Below are 22083 nucleotides of genomic sequence, written 5' to 3' on the forward strand. Positions count from 1 at the left end.
AGACCCTGTCTCAAAAAAAAAGAAAGAAAAAAGAAAAAAAAAATGGTAGATTCAAGAAGCCAAAAAAATTATTCTGGCATGTATCATTTATCTGTTTATACCCACCCCAACTCTTCTATCTCAAAAGGACTCAAAGCTACTAATAAAAAAATTAATACAACAGCGTAAAACAAAATAAAAATAAGTGGAGAAGAAAACACAGCCATTTATATTATACACTGCTGTGAACTATGAAAACTTTAGAGTCTATTTTAACAACAATAAAACTCTACTTGGTCAATTTGCCTAAGGCAGACCTTAAAGGTGGCTATTAGAGTGATAACCAGAGAATTAAGCATTTTTAATTTAAAGGATGTTAAAAACAAAAAAGTACAAAACCAATTTTTTCAAAGATTTAGGTAAACTTCAACAACTGCACAATTCTCTGGGGAGAACCCGAATCGCAAGCTTAAACAAATGACTCCTTCCCATAGACAAAAGCAGTCAGTCCCACAGCTCAGTACAGCATAGCCCCTACAACTCAGAGAATAGAAAATGTCAGATCTCGGTAAAATTTGGGGGATGCCAGTTACCAGGAATCATCAGAATTCCAGCTGACCAGGTTCTTTTTTTGTTTTGAGATGGAGTTTCACTCTTGTTGCCCAGGCTGGAATGTAATGGTAAGATCTCGGCTCACTGCAACCTCCGCCTCTCAGGTTCAAGCCATTCTCCTGCCTCAGCTTCCCGAGCAGCTGGGATTACAGGCATGCGCCACCAAGCCCAGCTAATTTTGTATTTTCAGTAGAGACATGGTTGCTCCATGTTGGTCAGGCTGGTCTCGAACTCCCGACCTCAAGTGATCCATCCGCCCCCCAAGGTGCTGAGATTACAAGCATGAGCCACAACGCCCAGCGTTTTTTCTCTTTTTTTTTTTTGAGACGGAGTCTTGGTCTGATGCCAGGGCTAGAGTACAGTGGCGCCATCTCAGCTCACTGCAACCTCCGCCTCCCAGGTTCAAGCGATTCTCCTGCCTCAGCCTACCTAGTAGCTAGGATTACAAGCATCCGCCACCACGCCCAGCTAATTTTTGTATTTTTAGTAGAGACAAGTTTCACCATGTTAGCCAGGCTGGCCTCGAACTCCTAGCCTCATGTGATCTGCCTGCCTTCGCCTCTCTAAGTGCTGGGAATGATGACAGGCATGAGCCACCTCACTGGACAGACCAGGTTCATTTTAATCACAGAAAGCTTGGTGAATCTTACCATCTTGGAAGAATACAGTGTAACTATTTTTCTCAAAGCCGGTAATAAATTGGCCTGAGGTAGGACATCCAAGACTCCTGAGGGGAAAAAAATATCTGAGCACTAATTACAGTTTACAGCGCTCAGTGTCCCTGATGGTCTTATTTAAACATTAATCTGGGTTAGCTTCCAGAAGAGCAAAGGAGCTGCTATAATCCAGCCTCTGGCCTATGTGCCTTTTAATGTACAGTGATCAGATTTACAGCCCTTTGCCTGATTCAGCGTCTTTTCAGAATGTTTGCATTACGTAAGTGTAATCTTCCACTTTGACTGCCTTTGAGCCACTACAAGGACATTATTAGCCAATACAACTAAGTGCACTTGAACTTCAAATTCTAATTGGAAATGTATGTATTTCATGAATTATTCAAATGTAATCATTTTCCATAGTTTTTCCTTAATATTACTCACAATTAACATTCACTGAACATTTTTACTATATAACAAGTACTTTGTTTCTTAAGTATGCTTTCATTTAATTTCCATCTCTCTTTAAGAGGCCAGATCTCCCTCTTTTTTTTTTTTTTTTTTTTTTTGAGACAGCATCTCACTCTGTCTCCCAGGCTGGAGTGCAGTAGGGTGATCTCAGCTCACTGCAACCTCCGCCTCCCGGGTTCAAGCAATTCTCCTGCCTCAGCCTCCCTAGTAGCTAGGATTACAGGAGTGCACCACCATGCCCGGCTAATTTTTTTGTATTTTTAGTAGAAAGGGGGTTTCACCATGTTGGCCAGGCTGATCTCAAACTCCTGACCTCAAGTGACCCACCCGCCTTGGCCTCCCAAAGTGCTGGAATTACAGGCATGAGCCACTGCGCCTGGCCGTAAATCTCCCTCGTAAAGAAAGAAAAAACAGGTCCCAGTCTCGAACCTTCCATGCGTAATAGTCTCTAGCGAAGTAATAACATGCAATTTTATTTGCTGAGAGGCAGTACAGCCTTCATGGTTATGACAAGGAGCTCTAGCATAAACTGGCCAGGGTTTAGGCCTGCTGTCACTCAGTAACTGTGTATAACCAATTACTTCATCTCTTGGTGCCTCCGCTTCCTCATCTGCAAATGAGGATGTTAACAGTACTAAGGAGTTGGTGTAAGGATGCAGGGAACTAATCCATATAGAGTACTCTGAACTCTGGTATATAATAAATAGTAGTGTTATTGTGTATCTATTTTTGTGTTTTGTTTTGGTAATTTTCTACTTCTGGGGGAAAGTCCCATTCAGGTGCCCCTCTCTCTCACGAGAGAGGGAGCTGCTGTTCTTTCTCTGTCTTTTGCCTATTAAACCTCTGCTCCTAAACGCCCCCGGAACAAAAAAAAAAATTCTACCTGTGATACTAGTTTTCCACTTTTAATGATAACAAAAAGTTTCCTCTATGAATAAATTAATTTAGATATGAAAAAAACAGTGAGTCAACATTAAGAAAAGCATAAAGGCTGCCCAGATTAAGTGAGACTCAACATGACACCAACTCGCCAGGGCTGAGCCACACCAGCCAGAAATGAGTGCTTCTTCCTATTCTCTAAGAGCCTGGTTTTTCTCCTAGCTGAGGATCAGGCACTTTTTTTTTTACTATCACTCATGACTTCCCCATATTTGCACTCCTGGCAAGATGAAAGCATCTGACAGGTGCAGACTCCATTCATGTGCTTCCGCTTCTTACAACCTTTTTCCACCCAGATTTCCAATCACTAGCACCACAAAAGCTGGCAAACTGAGTGTTCTCGCCACCCACTGGCACCCCAATGAGAAGCCCTTGGGGCACAAGCCAACTGACCTTCAGGGCTTTGAAGATGACTCCCGGGTGCCGGGGAGAGCGGGTGGTGTTATTCTCTAGTAGCTGCTCCAAAGCACGCCGAAGCCCAGAAAAGTCCGTGGGAGGGTTGTAAGTCCTGGTTCCCTTGTAGTGAATGGAACTAAAGGCTTCAGGGAAGCGGCCCAGCTTCCGGAACCGGTCCTGGATGAGCTTCTCTGGCACCTCTGAGGGGTGATCTATACAAGCAGAAACACAGGCACATGGGTAGTGAGAGACATTTTAAAAAAAAAGAAAAGAAAAGAAAAGTAGGCCAGGCACAGTGACCCACGCCTGTAACCCCAGCACTTTGGGAGGTCAAGGTGGGCAGATCACCCGAGGTCAGGAGTTCAGCCTGGCCAACATGGTGAAGCCCTGTCTCTACTAATACAAAAAAATTAGCCAGGCGTGGTGCTGCATGCCTGTAATCCCAGCTAGTCCGGAGGCTGAGGCAGGAGAATCACTTGAAAAGTGATTCTCCTCCAGGAGGCGGAGGTTGCAGTGAGCCGAAATCGTACCACTGCACTCCAGCCTGGGAGACAAGAGTGAAACTCTGTCTCAAACAACAACAAAAAAATCGTTCATTATAAAAGTAAGATACAAGGCTGGGCGCGGTGGCTCACACCTGTAATCCCAACACTTTGGGAGGCCGAGGCGGGTGGATTATGCGGTCAAGAGATGGAGACCATCCTGGACAACATGGTGAAACCCCATCTCTACTAAAAAATACAAAAGTTAGCCGAGCGGTGGCAGGCCCCTGTAATCCCAGCTATTCGGGAGGCTGAGGCAGGAGAATCGCTTGAACCTGGGAGGTGGAGGTTGCAGTGAGCCAAGATCATGTCACTGCACTCCAGCCTGGCGACAAAGGGAGACTCCGTCTCAAAAAAAAAAAAAAGTAAGATACGGGTGGGTGCACTGGTTCACACCTGTAATCCCAGCACTTTGGGAAGCTGAAGTGGGTGGATCACCTGAGGTCGGGAGTTTGAGACTAGCCTGGCCAACGTGGTGAAACCCCATTTCTACTAAAAATACAAAAATTAGTCAGGCCTGGTGGGGCACACCTGTAATCCCAGCTACTCAGGAGGCTGAGACAGAAGAATTGCTTGAACCCGGGAGGCAGAGGTTGCAGTGAGCTGGGATAGCACCACTGCACTCCAGCTTGGGTGATAGCGAGACTGCGTCCCCAAAAAAAAAAAAAAAAAAAGGGAAGATACTCTGACTCAATAGATACGAAGTACATAAGCAGGCAGAACTAATCTATGCTGTCAGAACTCAGGTTACCCTTTCCTGGTAAAGGGCATGAGGAGGGCTTCTATGAGGGCTGGTGTCCCAAGGTCTAGTGTTGAGTGCGCAGGGGCATTCAGGCAGTGAAAACTCATCACATGATACTCTTGATATGATGTGCACTGTTCTATATGCACATTATACTTCAGGGAGGAGTCTTTTTTCCCAAAAATCCATTCATTGTGGGAAAAATCTAGATGTGCCAAAGCATAAAAGGAAAGAAATTATGTCCTCTGCTCTCACCTACTTCCTGAAAGTAACCACAGCTCAACACTGGCCCTTTCAGACATTTTTCCTGCAGACTTAGCAACATACATATGCGACTTGCTCTTTTCTCACTTAATAACATACTCTAAGTACCTGTCCTTGTCACAATATACTGAAAAGCAGCAATACAGTCTTTGATCCTGTGGATATACTTAACTAATCACCTTACTGAGGAACTTTTACAATTCTCTGTACTTTGGAAATGCTGATCTTTTGTGAGGAAGCTCTGGGCAAACGACCCATGTATAAGGGTATTCGCTTGTCCACACTCTCACCATGTGTCCAGAAACTTGGGCAGCCATAGCGCAGATGGATTCAATAAATGTTCTGATGATAAAGGTTGAAAGGACTTTTTAATTTCCTTTTTATTTATTTATTTACTTACTTACTTACTTTTTGAGACAAAGTCTCACTCTGTTGCCCAGCCTGGATGGAGTGCAGTGGTGCAATCTCGGCTCACTGCAACCTCCACCTCCAGGGTTCAAGCGATTCTCCTGCCTCAGCCTCCTGAGTAGCTGGGATTACAGGTGCCCACCACCATACGCTTGGCTAATTTTTGTATTTTTAGGAGAGACAGGGTTTCACCATGTTGGCCAGGCTGGTCTCAAACTCTGATCCTCAGGTGAGCCGCCTGCCTCGGCCTCTCAAAGAGCTGGGACCACAGGTATGTACCACTGCATCTGGCTAACTTTTAAATTTTTTGTAGAGTCAGGGTCTCGCTATTTTGCCCAGGCTAGTCTCTAACTCCTGGGCTCAAATGATCCTCCCGCCTCAACGTCCCAAAGTGCTGGGATTACAGGCATGAGTCATTCAGCCTAAAATACAATACCTTTTAAGGGGCTGGTTATTTCAAAATCCTGACCTGACAATTAAACATTCCCCTCACCAACACTGTAAAGATCCAGAGTGGCATAAAATTACTGATCACAGGAGGCAGCTGAAAGTCAGCACTTCTCACCTCCTCTCCTTTTCTTCGAGGCACCTGCTAATTAATCTGCTCCTTCACTGGGGAACGTTTACATGTCTTGTCTTCTATAGGGCATGTGTCATTGGTACCACCAGAATCAACTGGTGCAGTCCTTCAGATTCAACCTCTTTTATGGCCTGCTCTGTCCAGTTCCCTCCTACTGCCACTGCCCTGGCTGAATCCCAACCACTTCTCACTTGACTGACTTGATATCCTGCTGACCAGTCCCCCCGCCTCAGTCATGCTGCAATAGGCTGCCAGGGAATCTTTTGAAAATATAGATCTGATCATCTCACTCTCTGCTTAAGATCCTTCATGGACTCCTGCCATACTTGAGAACTGAGTCAAGGCTACCCATGCTCTGATCCCTGAGTCTCTCCATCATTCCCTCCCACACAAGCCATGCTTCAGACAAGGCAGTGGGGTTGGCAGGGGAGGGGCTGCATTCAGTGGGCAGGGGGAGAATGAAGAGGGGTAACTAGAGGAGGTCAGAGACAAAGGCAGGAGTTAAAGTGATGGCACTACATTTAGGAGTTTGGATTTTATTTTGATGTAGTCAGAAGCCACTGACAGGTTGCAAGCAGGAGTATTACATGACCTGAAGTGTAAATTAAGCTTTTGAAAAGATCACTCTGGATGCTACATGGAGAATGCATCAAAGGGAGTTAGAATGGAATTTTGAAAGCACACTGCAAAACTACTTCCCTTGTCTCTTTTTTCTTTCCTTCTTTTTTTGAGACAGGGTCTCACTATTGCCCAGGCTGGAGTGCAATAACACGATCAAAGCTCACTGCAGCCTGAACCCCTCAGGCTCAAGGGATCCTCCTGCCTTGGCCTCCCAAAATGCTGAGATTACAGATGTGAGCCACCACACCCAGCCCTACCTGCAGTTCTCTGAACACAACTTGTTCCTTGACGCTACTAGGAGTTTGCTCTTCCTAGAGCATCTTCTTCCCCTCCTCCATCTAGCCAAGTCTCTCAGAGCTCAAATGTCGCCTCTTCTTTCCTAGATTCCGTAACGTATAGCGTCCCTGCTCCAGACTCCCACAGCTCCGTACCTACATCTACTACAGAACAGAACACTGTGTGGTCGCCTCAACTAGACTGTGAGCTCTTCAAAGACAAGAAGTGTTTTTTCTGCTCTGTGCCTCAGTGTTCAGCACATGACATATGCACTCAATAAACTTTGATGACTGAATGAACAAGTGAAGACTGCAATTGTTTCAGGGGCCAAAATTACTGCTCCCCTCCAATCTAATCTGTTATTGCACCTTTCCCTCATCCTCCTACCACTCAGGTGACGATCTTGCTTCCTATTTCTCTAAGAAAACAAATAAGAACTCACACACACACTTCTCATGTCCACATCATCTACTTATCTGCGACCATGTCCATATCTTCTACTTTCTTTCCCAGTGTTATGGATGAACTGTCCATGGTCCTAAGGCGAACCCTTCCACTCATGCATCGCTCCAACTGTTACTGCTCTCTTACATCTACATTCTTCCCTCTCTAATGAATCACTCTCATCATACATAAATATCTGCAATACCTCACATCTTAAATTTTAAAAAAGAAAAATCCCTTGAAATCCCACATCAACCTCCAGCTACAATTTCATTGTTCTTCTTTGCTTTATAGAAAAGAGCTGTATAGCTCTGTCAAAGAGCCCAATAAACTCACCACAGAATTTCTTCTCCTAATCTTATTATTTTTTTAGAGACACGGCCTCACTATGTTGCCCAGGCTGACCTCTAACTCTTGGGCTCAAGGGATTCTCCCACATGAGCCTCCCAGGTAGCTATAATTACAGGCACTTGCCACTGTACCTGGCCTCCTCCTATTTTCTCTTGATCCCACTCTGATCAAGCTTTTACCCCCCACCATCTCAGGGAACAGGTCTTGCCCAGATCACTAAGGACTTATATATTGTCAAAGCCAATTGGCAATTCTCAATCTTTATTCTAGTTGACCTATGAGCAGCTTGACATGTTTGATCACTCCATCCTCCTTCCAACACTTTCCGTGTCTTCTTTGGACAGAAATCTTCTGGGCAATCCACTACCAATAAGTTGCTATTGCAGCCCAAATAGCTGCCTCCTTGTACCCATAAAGGTCGAGCTGTGACACTGTACCCCATCCACTCACCAGAGCCCAGTAGTTGGGTGTGCACAGTCTCATGGAAGATGATAACTGCAGGGCCCAGGGTGGATAAAGGGACATCCAGGCCACAGCGAGCAGTGGTGGCCTTGAGCTCCTTGGTGAAGTGCTTCAGATAAGCTTCTGAGGCATCCCCAAGGAATTTGAAGAGGTCGTTATGCAGCCGGTCTGCATGAGTTCGATAGATGACGAGGTCTGAGATGGCCAGGACCTTAAGCAGCAGCCGTGTTCTCTGGCTTAGATTCACGGTGGCCCCCAGGAGCCCTTCCGTATCGATCACTGCTACTTTGTGAACTGGGTCATAGGCTGCCCACACTCCCACAGTGCAGGACTCCTGGGTAGGGGAGGTCTTGAAGACTTCACGACCATAAAAGAAAGTGTGGTTGAGAGTATGAGACTTTCCATCGCCAGTATTTCCAAAAATGGAAACCACTTTCAGATGCTGATCAGGTTTGCAGTCCAATTTTCTAATGAAGTCCTCTTCATTTGTTACCTGCAAAAAAAAAAAAAAAAAAAAAGACTATGAAGTAGAGAAACTGTAAAAGCACTAGAAACACCTACAAGAATAAATGCTTCGCAGGGACAAGGAACTTGATTGAATTGTCAAGAAAAGGAAGTTGCAGGATAATAGCTCCCACCTCCACCCTTAGCAAACAGCTCAAAGGAACCTCTGAAGCTTTAGTCAGGGAAATAACTTAGTGGCCATGAAAAGAGCTAAAACTATAAAAAGAAAAAAGAAAAAAAGAAAAGAAACAAAACAAAACAAAAAAAAAAGAGGTAAAACCATGAAACTCTTAGAGGAAAACAAAGTAATTAACCTTTGTGACTTTGGATTAGGCTATAGCTTCTTAGATAGGACAACACAAGCACAAGTAACAAAAGAAAAAACAGATAAGGCCAGGTGTGGTGGTTCACCATGTAACAGTGGCACTTACGAGAGGCTGAGGAGGGAGGATCCCTCGAGCCCAGAAGTTTGAGGCTGCAGTGAGCTGTGATGGCACTACTGCACTCCAGCATGGGTAACAGAATGAGACCCTGCCTCAAAAAAAAAAAAAAGAAAGGGGGGTGGGGTCAAGTGAGGTGGCTCAGGCCTGTAATCTCAGCACTTTGGGAGGCCCAGGCGGGCAGATCACTTGAGATCACGAGTTCCATACCAGCCTGGTCAACATGGTGAAACTAAATAAAAGTCTCTACTAAAAATACAAAAATTAGCCGGGTGTGGTGGCACGTGCCTGAAATCCCAGCGACTCAGGAGGCTGAGGCGGGAGAATTGCTTGAACCCAGGAGGCAGACTGCAGTGAGCCGAGATTGTGCCACTGCACTCCAGCCTGGGTGACAGAACAAGAACCTGTCTCAAACAAATAAAATAAAATAAAATAAAATAACAAAATAACATAACATAAAATAACATAACATAACATAAAATAAATCTAATAAGACTAGTATTCCAAACATACAAAGAAATCTTACAACTCAACAATGAAGATAAGCAACCCAATTAAAAAGTAGGCAAAGAATCTGAATAGACATTTCTCCACAAAAGATATGCAAGCAACTAGTAAGCATCTGAAAAGATGCTCCAAGTCCTGAGTCACTGAGAAATGCAAATCAAAACTACAGTGAGCTATCACTGCATATCCACCAGAACGACTACGACCAAAAGACAACAAACGGCTGGGCACGGTGGCTCACGCCTATAATCCCAGTACTTTGGGAGGCAAAAAAGAGAGGACAGCTTGAGGACAGGAGTTTGAGACCAGCCTGGGCAACATGGAGAGACCTCTGTCTCTACAAAAAAAATTTAAAATTAGCTGGGCATGGTGGTATGCGCCTGCAGTCCTAGCTACTTAGGAGGCTGAAGCAAGAGGATCGTTTGAGCTCAGGAGTTCGAAGCTGCAGTGAACCATGATTGCACCACTGCACTCCAGGCTGGGTGACCGACGACAGAAGCCCTGTCTCTAAAAAACAAAAAAAACAAAAAAAAAAGACAACAAGCATTGGCAAGGATGTACAGAAATCACAACGTTCATGCACTTCTGGTGGGAATGTAAAATCACATAGCCAGTCTGGAAAACAGCTTGTCCACTCCTAGCTATATACCCAAGAGAACTGAAAACACATGTCCACACAAATCTTCTAAGTACGTCAATGTTCACAGCAGCATTATTCACAACAGCCAAAGAAGTGAAAACAGCCCAAATACCCATCAACTGACAAAATGTGGTATATCCATACACTGAGTTACTATGCAGTCATATAAAGGAATGAGCCACTTCCTCCCCTTACTTCAGTATGCGTCGGTTATTCTCACCTTTGGGACATTTCTTATGTTCTTACTTTGACCTGACTCGGCAGAAATTCCTATCTATGCCTTGACTGTCTTCTGTCATGCCTGTGCCACCTCCTCCTTTCACAGTCTTCCTAAATCTTTCTTAAACTTCAGAGGGGGCTCTGAATGCTACAGCAAGGCTGCATATTCCTGCTGTTGCGAAATGATGTTCATTGTATTGAAGTAATATCTACTGACCTAGTATTGGTTGTTTTTTTTCTTTTCACTATACTATTTCCCTATTGACTTGTTAGGATTGGTCAGAAAATAGGTAAGACTAGCAAATTGGAAGGGAATCATACATCTGAAAGATTCTATTGGAAAATGTATCCTGAATCATTTCAATCAGCTTTTTAGTGGAGAAAAACTATTATGATAGCAGATATTCCTAAAATCCACAGTGGTCTTTTATTTTTCACTTACCTAACCTTAGACTGAAACAATGAGAAAAGTATGCAAAATACAGTCACATTTCTCTTATTCTAAAGACACTGTCTACGGCCATACCACCCTGAACACGCCCAATCTCATCTAAAGACATTAAAATGCTTTTCACAATTATAATTATGGAATTTGTAATATATTGTATATTTCCAAAGTATTTATTAATAATTCAGCCCTCCAAATGTGCTTATAACATGGACAAGTGAGAGTTCTGTACCTACGTCCCACCCCCAATTATCATATGGAGAGGCTAAAGTGTAAATATTTTCCCTATAGAAACAATACAAATTTCATTTAGGCGCGGTGGCTTATGCCTGTAATCCCAGCACTTTGGGAGGCTGAGACGGGCAGATCATCTGAGGTTGGGAGTTCGAGACCAGCCTGACCAACATGGAGAAACCCCGTCTCTACTAAAAATACAAAATTAGCCAGGCATGGTGGCACATGCCTGTAATCCCAGCTACTCAGGAGGCTGAGGCAGGAGAATCGCTTGAACCCAGGAGGCAGAGGTTGCGGTGAGCTGACATCGCACCACTGCACTCCAGCCTGGGCAACAAAGCAAGATTCGGTCTAGAAAAAAAAAGAAAGAATACAAATTTCACTGTTACCTAATAACATTTAGGTAGAAATGTTGGGAAAACGTTTTTGTGAAATGAACGCAGCTGGCTATCAAACAATATTTGCTTGACATTGCTGGGGTAACCACAACAAAAAAGAATGAAGTGCTGATACACGCTACAACACAGATGAACCTTGAAAACATGGTAAGTGAAAGGAGCCACACACAAAAGACCACATAGTGTACGATTCCATTTATATGAAACGTCCAGAGCAGGCAGATTCACAGACAGCAAGTAGATTAGTGGTTGCTAGAGGCTAGAGGGAAGAGGGAGAGACTGCTAAAGCTGGGTTTCTATTTGGAAAGATGAAAATATTCCAAAATTAGATAGTGGTAAGGATTGTACAACTTTATGAACATACTAAATACTGAATATTTTATGGTATGTGAATGACATCTCAATACAGTTTTTGGTTTTGGTTTTGTTTTTTTGAGACGGAGTTTTTGCTCTGTTGCCCAGGCTGGAGTGCAGTGGCGTGATCTTGACTCACTACAACCTCCACCTCCTGGGTTTAAGTGATTCTCCCACCTCAAACTCCCGAGTAGCTAGGATTACAGGCGCGCGCTGTCACGCCCAGCTAATTTTTGTATTTTTAGTAGAGACTGAGTTTCACTCTGTTGGCCAGGCTGGTCTCAAACTCCTGACCTCAGGTGATCCACCTGCCTTGGCCTCCCAAAGTGCTGGGATTACAGGTGTGAGCCACGGCACTTAGCCAAGTTAATGTATTGGTCAAACCTCATCTACCATAATTCTCCTCCTAACAGTTTAAAGAACACTGCAGTCCTTATAAAAAGCCAGGCCATGAAGAACGATACCTAGGGCTGGTGAAATCCCAGACTGGAGCTCCTGAAAGATGCTCAGAACTCCTATTCTCGGAATACAGAACCCCAGGGTCAAAGCTCCTAACTCAAAGAGCTTATGGCTACTCAGGTGAAAGGAGTTTCCGAGGAAGCTTCACATCAAGTATCTTCCAGCCAACAGAGAATAAGACACATTGCTGATTTTTTCTTTTTTTTTCTGTTTTTGTTTTTTTGGTGTGGTTTTGTTTTTGTTTTTAGACGGAGTCTCACTCTGTCGCCCAGCCTGGAGTGCAGTGGTGTGATCTCAGCTCACTGCAAACTCCGCCTCCCAGGTTCACACCGGTCTCCTGCCTCAGCCTCCCGAGTAGCTGAGACTACAGGCGCCCGCCACCATGCCCGGTCAATTTTTTGTATTTTTTAGTAGAGACAAGGTTTCACTGTGTTAGCCAGGATGGTCTCGATCTCCTGACCTCGTGATTCGCCTGCCTCGCCCTCCCAAAGTGCTGGGATTACAGGCGTGAGCCACTGTGCCTGGCCCTTTCTCTTTTTTTTTTTGAAACAGGATTTCGCTCTGTCACCCAGGCTGGAGTCTGGGGCACAATCTCGGCTCACTGCAACCTCCACCTTCTGGATTCAAGCCATTCTCCTGCCTCAGCCTCCACAGTAGCTGGTATTACAGGCACGTGTCACCACACCCAGCTAACTTTTTTTGTACTTTTAGTAGAGATGGGATTTTGCCATGTTTGCCGGGCTGGTCTCAAATTCCTGACCTCAGGTGATCTGCCCCTCTGCCTCCCAAAGTACTAGGATTATAGAGGTGAACACCTTCTGATTCTTGAGTCTGCTTGTTTGATAACAGAGAAATATACAGACCACTCAGTGTGAAAATATGATAAACCTTTGTTTCCTATAATCTCATCAAGATAGTAAACCAAATCCCCGTGCTTTGGGAGGCCAAGACAGGAGGATCGCTTGAGCCCTGGAATTCAAGACTACCTTAAGCAACATAGCAAGACCCCAACTCTACAAAATCAAAAAATTAGCTGGGTGTAGTCATTCACGCCTATAGTCCTAGCTACTCAGGAGGCTGGGACACGAGAATCACTTGAGCCCAAGAGGTGGAGGCTGCAGTGGGCTGAGATCATGCCACTGCACTCCAGCCTGGGTGACAGAGCAAGACTCTCACTGAAAAAAAAAAAAAGTAAACCATTCATTATTCTATTAATGACATCACTATTGTTTCATTATTAAGAGCCTGAATATTGCTGATAATACTAACAGTTCACTGAATGCCGGCTACAGTGACAGTGTCCTTCACCAGAACCATGACGGCAGGGCCGTGTCTACCTTATCTTTACATGCAGAGCGCTCAGGACACCGCCTGGCACACAAGAGGAGCTCAGTGTGCAGCTGCGGACTGAATGAGTGAGTGAATAAACACCAGGCACCTTGCTAGGTACCCAGGTACCTTAAACACTTTTCCCACCATACATCTTCCACAGGGCTGAACACACAGCAGCATTTCATAAACTTGGTGATGGGTTAAGTGATCTAGCAGACAACAGAGAGAAACAAGAAGTTACACAGAACAGCCCATTTTGGACCCGTGTCACTCAGCCAGCCTGGTCCCAAGCTGCTAAGTTGGTCAGCAAGAAGAAACAAAACGAAAGCTCTGTAAAGCTCTACCAGCATGGAGTCAGGTGAGGTCAGGGTGGCTGCTGGAAGAGCCATCCACCTGCTCGACCAGGCCCGGTATGGAAGACCAGGCCTGGGGATTTTCTCCCCACGGAAATCTACTCTGTCGTGACTCTTCACAAACAAATCAGCCACTGCTATCCAGATTATCTAAGAGCAGGCACCTGAAAGTGGGGACACGGGAACATTTAGGGAAAGAATTAAATGTCTCGAGATTCATATTAAGTGTCCACCAAATGATATATATATATACACACACACACACAAATAACTCACATGGGATGGAAAGAAAACACTCCTTGCCTGCATGTGGTGATACCATTTAGGCTTTTGGTGTCCGGGGGTGTGTCAAGTGCAGATGTCCATGTGTTGGGCCTATAGATGAGTCCAATGTAAATAATCCTCCTGGGAGGAGGAACTCAAAGGCCCAGGCTGTTTGTTTCTACTGACAAGCAGTGAACAATCCCTTAACATGCACCGACTGCATTTTCTTCGTGTAAAAGGAGGCTAGGCCAGGTATGGTGGCTCACACCTGTAATCCCAGCACTGTGGGAGGCCAAAGCAGATGGATCACTTGAGCTCAGGGGTTTGAGACCAGCCTTGGCAACACAGCAAAACCCCATCTCTACTAAAAATACCAAAAATTGGCCGGGCGTTGTGGCACGTGCCTTTAGTCTCAACTACTCAGGAGGCTGAGGTGGGAGAATTGCTTGAGCCTGGGCAGAGTTTGCAGTGAGCTGAGATCAAGCCACTGCACTCCAGCCTGGGTGACAGTGAGACCCCGTCTCAAAAAAAAAGGAAAAAAGAAAAAAACAAAAAACAAAAAAAGGAGGCTATAACCATCTTTGCAGGTGCTAATTAATCAAATAAACAAATAATGCGGGAAAATGCTGGCACACTGAAACCATGCTTCACTTCTTCCTTGTCTGCCTTTCATGTTACTTTGCTTCCTGATATACTACTAAATTCATCCTTAACACATGAGTATTTTCCTCTAAGCCAGAAAGGAGAGAACAGCCTAGCCTAGGTGGTAGCAAGACTGGTTTTCAGTCAGGGAGGCAAAGGTAGAGAAAAATAAGAAGATTCCCTTTGATAAAGGAAGGGGCGAGGAAGGAACGAGGCTCCAGCTCTACTTGTTCGGCCTGTCTACACTCAGTGACCCCATGCTGCTCCATTCCTGGAGTGAAACAGGTTACCTGGCCCTGAGCTCGGCCAACTGGCCACCCCATCCAAGTCGACAACATGTTTGAAATGGTCACTGGCCCTTACCAACAGCAAACACAGGAGGGACACCAAAGCCACCCCTCCCTAACTTTTGCCTTCCATCTTCCCTGAGCTTGCTAGTTCTCAGGTGACTCCAAAACACCTGAATGCCACTACAGGCTTTGCCATGGTACCAGTGGCCTTGGGAAAGTTACTTAACTACTCAATGCCTCAGGGAAATGAGTTAATAACATGTCCAGCTCCTAGCGACACTCAGCAGACTAAGAGATAAAGTATGCAAAAGGCATAGCACGGTGCCTGGCATGGAGTAAGCACTCGATATGTGAACCATTATTAAAGACCAGCCCACTGGGAAAACACCCAGGTGCACGGCAGCAGCAGCTGGGCTTACACCTGTGAATTGCTCATTTGGGGGCTGATTCAGCAATGTGGTAAGATCGAAATGAATTCTACCTAAAACGAAAGATCTCACTGCTCACATCAGATAACCTTCTCCTGCTAATCAAAACACATTATTATTATTTTTTATTTTTTATTTTTTTGGAGACGGAGTCTCGCTCTGTCGCCCAGGCTGGAGTGCAGTGGTGCGATCTCCGCTCACTGCAAGCTCCACCTCCTGGGTTCACGCCATTCTCCTGCCTCAGCATCCCAAGTAGCTGGGACTACAGGCGTCCGCCACCATGCCCGGAGAATTTTTTGTATTTTTAGGGAGACGAAGTTTCACCATGTTAGCCAGGATGGTCTTGATCTCCTGACCTCGTGATCCGCACCTGGCCAAAACACATTATTATTCATATTGGCTTTATAGCTGGCTCTTAGTAACCATCTAATATTGTATTAATCTTTACAAGACAAGCGTGGTGGCTCACGCCTGTAATCCCAGCACTTTGGGAGGCCTAGGAAGATTGATCACTTGAGGCCGGGAGTTCGAGACCAGCCTGGCCAACGTGGTGAAACCCCATCTCTACTAAAAATATAAAAATTATCTGGGTGTGGTGGCACATGCCTGTAATCCCACCTACTTGGGAGGCTAAGGCAGGAGAATCACTTGAACCCAGGAGGTGGAGGTTGCAGTGAGCCGAGATTGCACCACTGCACTCCTGCCTGGCTGACAGAGTAAGACTTGGTCTAAAAATCTTTACAAAACCCAGCAGCACCTCTCTGTCTCCCTCCAATTCACCCAAAGCTTTTTACTTTGTATAGACTTCTGAGAAGAGTCTGTAAAATGAAATATAACCATACTCAATGATCCCCCACCACAGTTCCTTCTTTTTTGAGACAGTCTAACTCTGTCGCCCAGGCTGGAGTGCAGTGCCCAATCTCGGCTCGCTGCAACCTCTGCTTCCCGGGTTCAAGCAATTCTCCTTCCTCAGCCTCCTGAGTAGCTGGGACTACAGGCGCGCACCACCACACCCAGGTAATTTTTTTGTATTTTTAGTAGAGACAGGGTTTCACCATGTTGTCCAGGCTGCTCTCGAACTCCCTGACCTTAGTTGATCTGCCTGCGTTGGCCTCCCAAAGTGCTGGGATTACAGGAATAAGCCCCTGCGCCCAGCCCCAGTTTAGAATTCAGAATAGTTCATGGTAGTGGAAAGTGTCCAGCAGTCAACCTCCGACCAAAGCAGGCCAAGGGAATAATGACGGTCTCCCTCGAGAGATTCCTTCTAAGCCCTCACAGAATCATTCTAGAATGAAAGACCATGCACCAGCTTTGTTCCAAGGAGGCCTGAAAAGGGAAACCAAGAGGTGAGGAAGGAACTAAAGAGCCTTGGAAGGAAGGAAGTTCAACGCAGCACAGTCAGAGACTCTAGAAGTTAAACCCCAATGAACCTGGAAAACACTCTTAAGTAGTTCGGCACCAAGATCTTTTCAGTGCTGGTCCCTGGGAAAAAAGGACTTAATCTGCACCAACTACAATCACACATTCCTCCAATTTTTTTTTTCTGGAGACAGGTCTCGCTCTATTGCCCAGGATGGAATACAGTGGGTCACTGCAGCCTCAACCTCTAAGGCTCGATCAGTCTCCTGCCTCAACCTCCCAGGTAGCTAGGACTACCAGCATGCACCATCATAGCTGGCTAAACTGTTTATTTTTTGTAGATATCGATAGGGTCTATGTTGCCCAGGCTGGTCTTGAACTCCCAGCCTCAAGCAGTCCTCCTTCCTTGGCCTCCCAAAGCACTTGGGATTATAGGTGTGAGCCACTGCGTCCAACCCCATGGCCTAATTTTCAAACAGGATTTTACCTAAACTATGTCAAACAGATCAGTAGCCAGTCTATTTTTTTTTTTTTTTTTTTTTTTTTTGAGACGGAGTCTCGCTCTGCCGCCCAGGCTGGAGTGCAGTGGCCGGATCTCAGCTCACTGCAAGCTCCGCCTCCCGGGTTCACGCCATTCTCCTGCCTCAGCCTCCGAGTAGCTGGGACTACAGGCGCCCGCCACTGCGCCCGGCTAGTTTTTTGTATTTTTTTTAGTAGAGACGGGGTTTCACCGTGTTAGCCAGGATGGTCTCGATCTCCTGACCTTGTGATCCGCCCGTCTCGGCCTCCCAAAGTGCTGGGATTACAGGCTTGAGCCACCGCGCCCGGCCTAGCCAGTCTATTTTAAAGTCCAAATGATAAGGAGATTTCCTTCCAATAGCAAGGTTTAAGTTCTATTAAACCTGTTTCCTCAACACAGCAAGTTTAGAAATGTTCTGTTCATTCTATCCTAAAGGGCGTGTATACTTCACGTTTATCCATGTACGTGTTGCTGGAGTTTCACATAAAAACACAATCATTTCTCAATCAAATGTTTTCTGAAGACACTGAGGTCACGGGGTTGGTCTCACAAACACACTGAGCACATTTGGCAGGGGCAAAGCTCACTTTCTTCCACTCCAGTGTCCCCAAAGTGTTCCTTACTTGAGAGGTCAGGAATTCCTCACCATGTCTTGTAACTACCAGTGGTGCTTCTGACACTTTGCTTCACAGAGACTGCCTGCGGCTCCTCTCCTATTCTAGCAGAAATAAAAGTGTTTCTTATTTATTTTTGTGTGTGTGAGACAGAGTTCCACTCTTGTTGCCCAGGCTGGAGTGCAATGGCGCGATCTCCATTCACTGCAACCTCTGCCTCCCAGGTGCAAGTGATTCTCCTGCCTCAGCCTCCTGATTAGCTGGGATTACAGGCATGCGCCACCACACCGAGCTAATTTTGTATTTTTAGTAGCGACGGGGTTTCTCCATGTTGGTCAGGCTGGTCTCGAACTCCTGACCTCAGGTGATCAGTCCGCCTCAGCCTCCCAAAGTGCTGGGATTACAGGCCTGAGCCACCATGCCTGACCTAATAAAAGTGTTGGTGGCCAGGCGCGGTGGCTCACGCCTATAATCCCAGCACTTTGGGAGGCCGAGATGGGCGGATCATGAGGTCAGGAGATCGAGACCATCCTGGCTAACACAGTGAAACCCCGTCTCTACTAAAAATACAAAAACTAGCCAGGCATGTGGTGGGCGCCTGTAATCCCAGCTGCTCGGGAGGCTGAGGCGAGAGAATGGCGTGAACCCAGGAGGTGGAGCTTGCAGTGAGCTGAGATCGCGCCACTGCACTCCAGCCTGGGCGACAGAGCAAGACTCCGTCTCAAAAAAAAAAAGTGTTTGTATGCAGAGATGATCCACAAAGAAATTCTTTTTCTAAAAAAAGTCATTTTTAGCTCCCTGATCAGTTTCTTTGACGACACCCAACACACCCAGTTCAGCAATCCATTTATATCTGAATAAAAAGCTTTCCAAGGCAAAGATGAATTCTGAGGACACACTGGAAATACCCAGTCATCCCCAAGCCCCACCTCATCCTCAAGGGAACTTTCTGAGGAGCTTCTGGATGGGAGATGCAGCTGCCTTTTTAAGTGGCATAGCATATCCATATTTGGCCAGCTGTGAAAACAGATGTAAGCTCTAGTAAAGGCCTGGCAGTGAGCAGAATGGTCTTTGATTCTGGAATGATTCTGAGGGCTAAGAAGGGACTTAACAGTAAAAGCTAAGCTACACAAACCAGGCTAGAAAAGAGAGCTAGGTTTAAATCACACCCTGGGCAACTGACTCAACCCTTCTCTTGCTCAAAGCCTCCATTCCCACCCACCACCTCTGTTAATGTTTTCCCATTCTTCCAGCTCTGAACACCCCAACTAGAATGTACTCCAGGCTGGCAGAGATATGGTCTGTGTTGTTCACCACCGTAACCCTAGCACAGTGCCTGACACAAAATAGGAAATCAAGACACAATTGATCAATAAATGAATGAACACAGCACAAAATGTCTAGATGCTATATCCTCTGGGTGGGGGGATGGTATAGTATCACCATTAAGGGTTCAACCAACCTCGCTCTATCATCCACTGACTTTAGGATAACTTTAAAGAAGTTGTTTAACCCCTCTGGGGCTCTGTTATTCACCTCTAAAATGAAGATAACAACACAATCTACTTCATAGGATTTCTGCAAAAATTAAATAAGATGATGTACATCGAGCACTTAGCACAGTGGAGGCCCAGAGTAACTTGCAGTAACTGCTAGAGGCATGCTGACTGACATCATTGCTGGTTTGCCCCAAGCCAGAGTCATCACCATCAGCTGGAAATTTTTTTTAAAATTAATTAAGTATTATTATTTCTTTTTTTGAGATGGAGTCTCACTCTATCGCCCAGGCTGGAGTGCAGTGACATGATCTTGGCTCACTGCAAACTCTGCCTCCTGGGTTCACACCATTCTCCTGCCTCAGCCTCCCGAGCAGCTGGGACTATAGGCGCCCGCCACCTTGCCCGGCTAATTTTTTGTATTTTTAATAGTACGGGGTTAGCCAGGATGGTCTTAATCTCCTGACCTCATGATCCACCCACTTCGGCCTCCCAAAGTGCTGGGATTACAGGTATGAGCCACCATGCCCAGCCTGGAAATTTCATTATCCCAAGTAAAAGCTCTCCTTAGGGAGGCTGGGTGCGGTGGCTCACGCTTGCAATCCTAGCACTTTGGGAGGCTGAGGTGGGCGGATCAAGAGGTCAGGAGTTCGAGACCAGCCTGACCAACACAGTGAAACCCTGTCTCCACTAAAAATACAAAAATTAGCTGGGTGTGGTGGCGCGTGCCTGTAGTCCCAGCTACTTGGGAGGCTGATGTGGGAGGATTGCTTGAGTTATGATGGTGCCACTGCACTCCAGCCTAGGCAATAGAGGAAGACCATGTCTCTAAAAAAAAAAAAAAAAAAAGAGAGAGAAAAAAATAGGGATAATTGAACAAGGAGGATCCTTATTCAATACTTACTACTCCCTCCCTCAAAAGGATATATCTTTTGAATTAAAAAAGAAACCTAGGCCACTACGGTGGCTCATGCCTGTAATCCCAGAACTTTGGGAGGCCAGAGGTGGGAGGATCACCTGAGGTCAGGAGTTTGAGACTAGGCTGGCCACCATGGTGAAACTCTGTCTCTACTAAAAATACAAAAAATTGGCCAGGCGCAGTGGCTCACAGGCTGTAATCCCAGCACTTTGGGAGGCCGAGGCAGGCAGAGGTCACGGTGAGCCGAGATCACGCCATTGCACTCCAGCCTGGGCAACAAGAGCGAAACTCCGTCTCAAAAAAAAAAAAAAATGCAAAAAATTAGCCAGGCATGGTGGCATGTGCTTGTGATCCCAGCTACTCAGGAGGCTGAGGCAGGAGAATCGCTTGAACCGGGGAGGTGGAGGTTGCCGTGAGCCCAGATTGTGCCACTGCGCTCCAGCCTGGGTGACAGAGCGAGTCTCTGTAACAAACAAACAAAAAAAAGGCCCCGGTGTGATCCCGTCCCGCGCGGCTGTTCTCTGGAGCAGCGTTCGTTTATCTCCGTCCGCCTTCTCTCCCACCTAAGTGTGTGCTGCCACCTGATGGAAGATTCGATGGACATGGAGATGAGCCCCCTGAGGTCCCAGAACTATCTTTTCAGTTGTGAACTAAAGGCCGACAAAGATTATCACTTTAAGGTGGATAATGATGAAAATGAGTACCAGTTATCTTTAAGAACGGTCAGTTTAGGGGCTGGTGCAAAGGATGAATTGCCCATTGTTGAAGCAGAGGCAATGAATTATGAAGGCAGTCCAATTAAAGTAACACTGGCAACTTTGAAAATGTCTGTACAGCCAACGGTTTCCCTTGGGGGCTTTGAAATAACACTACCAGTGGTCTTAAGGTTGAAATGTGGTTCAGGGCCAGTGCATATTAGTGGACAGCACTTAGTAGCTGTGGAGGAAGATGCAGAGTCAGAAGATGAAGAGGAGGAGGACGTGAAACTCTTAAGTATATCTGGAAAGCGGTCTGCCCCTGGAGGTGGTAGCAAGGTTCCACAGAAAAAAGTAAAACTTGCTGCTGATGAAGATGATGATGATGATGATGATGAAGATGATGACGACGAAGATGATGATGACGAAGATGATGATGATGATCGCTTTGATGATGAGGAAGCTGAAGAAAAAGCACCAGTGAAGAAATCTATACGAGATACTCCAGCCAAAAATGCACAAAAGTCAAATCAGAATGGAAAAGACTCAAAACCATCATCAACACTAAGATCAAAAGGACAAGAATCCTTCAAAAAACAGGAAAAAACTCCTAAAACACCAAAAGGACCTAGTTCTGTAGAAGACATTAAAGCAAAAATGCAAGCAAGTATAGAAAAAGGTGGTTCTCTTCCCAAAGTGGAAGTCAAGTTCATCAATTATGTGAAGAATTGCTTCTGGATGACTGACCAAGAGGCTATTCAAGATCTCTGGCAGTGGAGGAAGTCTCTTTAAGAAATAGTTTAAACAATTTGTTAAAAATTTTCCGTCTTATTTCATTTCTGTAACAGTTGATATCTGGCTGTCCTTTTTATAATGCAGACTGAGAACTTTCTCTACCGTGTTTGATAAATGTTGTCCAGGTTCCATTGCCAAGAATGTGTTGTCCAAAATGCCTGTTTAGTTTTTAAAGATGGAACTCCACCCTTTGCTTGGTTTTAAGTATGTATGGAATGTTATGATAGAACATAGTAGTATCGGTGGTCAGACATGGAAATGGTGGGGAGACAAAAATACACATGTGAAATAAAACTCAGTATTTTAATAAAGTGAAAGAAAGAAAAAGAAAGAAAGAAAGAAAGAAAGAAAGAGAGAGAGAGAGAAAGAAAGAAAGAAAGAGAAAGGAAGGAAGGAAGGAAGGAAGGAAGGAAGGAAGGAAGGAAGGAAG

At 45.4% G+C, this 22083-nt stretch overlaps 2 protein-coding genes across 4 annotated transcripts in view; one reads left to right on the forward strand and one right to left on the reverse strand.

Annotated features, from left to right (window-relative positions):
- Positions 1 to 22083, reverse strand: part of ZFYVE1 (zinc finger FYVE-type containing 1) — a 61094-nt gene that overhangs the window by 20369 nt on the left and 18642 nt on the right. For both annotated transcript variants that reach the window (XM_025391243.1, XM_025391242.1), the window contains exons 3-4: positions 7732 to 8236; positions 3051 to 3265 (exon numbers count right to left, since the gene is read on the reverse strand). In XM_025391243.1, the coding sequence (XP_025247028.1) occupies positions 3051 to 3265; positions 7732 to 8236 (720 nt within the window). The remainder of the gene's footprint in view (positions 1 to 3050; positions 3266 to 7731; positions 8237 to 22083) is intronic.
- Positions 20658 to 21966, forward strand: LOC112628473 (nucleophosmin-like). Of its 2 annotated transcripts, XM_025391247.1 has the most exons (3): positions 20748 to 20805; positions 21100 to 21343; positions 21431 to 21966. In XM_025391247.1, the coding sequence occupies exons 1-3, from the start codon at positions 20748 to 20750 to the stop codon at positions 21648 to 21650; spliced, it is 522 nt and encodes a 173-aa protein (XP_025247032.1). In that variant the 3' UTR covers positions 21651 to 21966. The 2 variants fall into 2 exon arrangements, with proteins under 2 accessions (XP_025247031.1, XP_025247032.1); XM_025391246.1 differs by having other exon boundaries at positions 20658 to 21343.

The sequence above is a fragment of the Theropithecus gelada genome, chromosome 7b, assembly GCF_003255815.1.
Source record: "Theropithecus gelada isolate Dixy chromosome 7b, Tgel_1.0, whole genome shotgun sequence".
Lineage (NCBI taxonomy): Eukaryota > Metazoa > Chordata > Mammalia > Primates > Cercopithecidae > Theropithecus > Theropithecus gelada.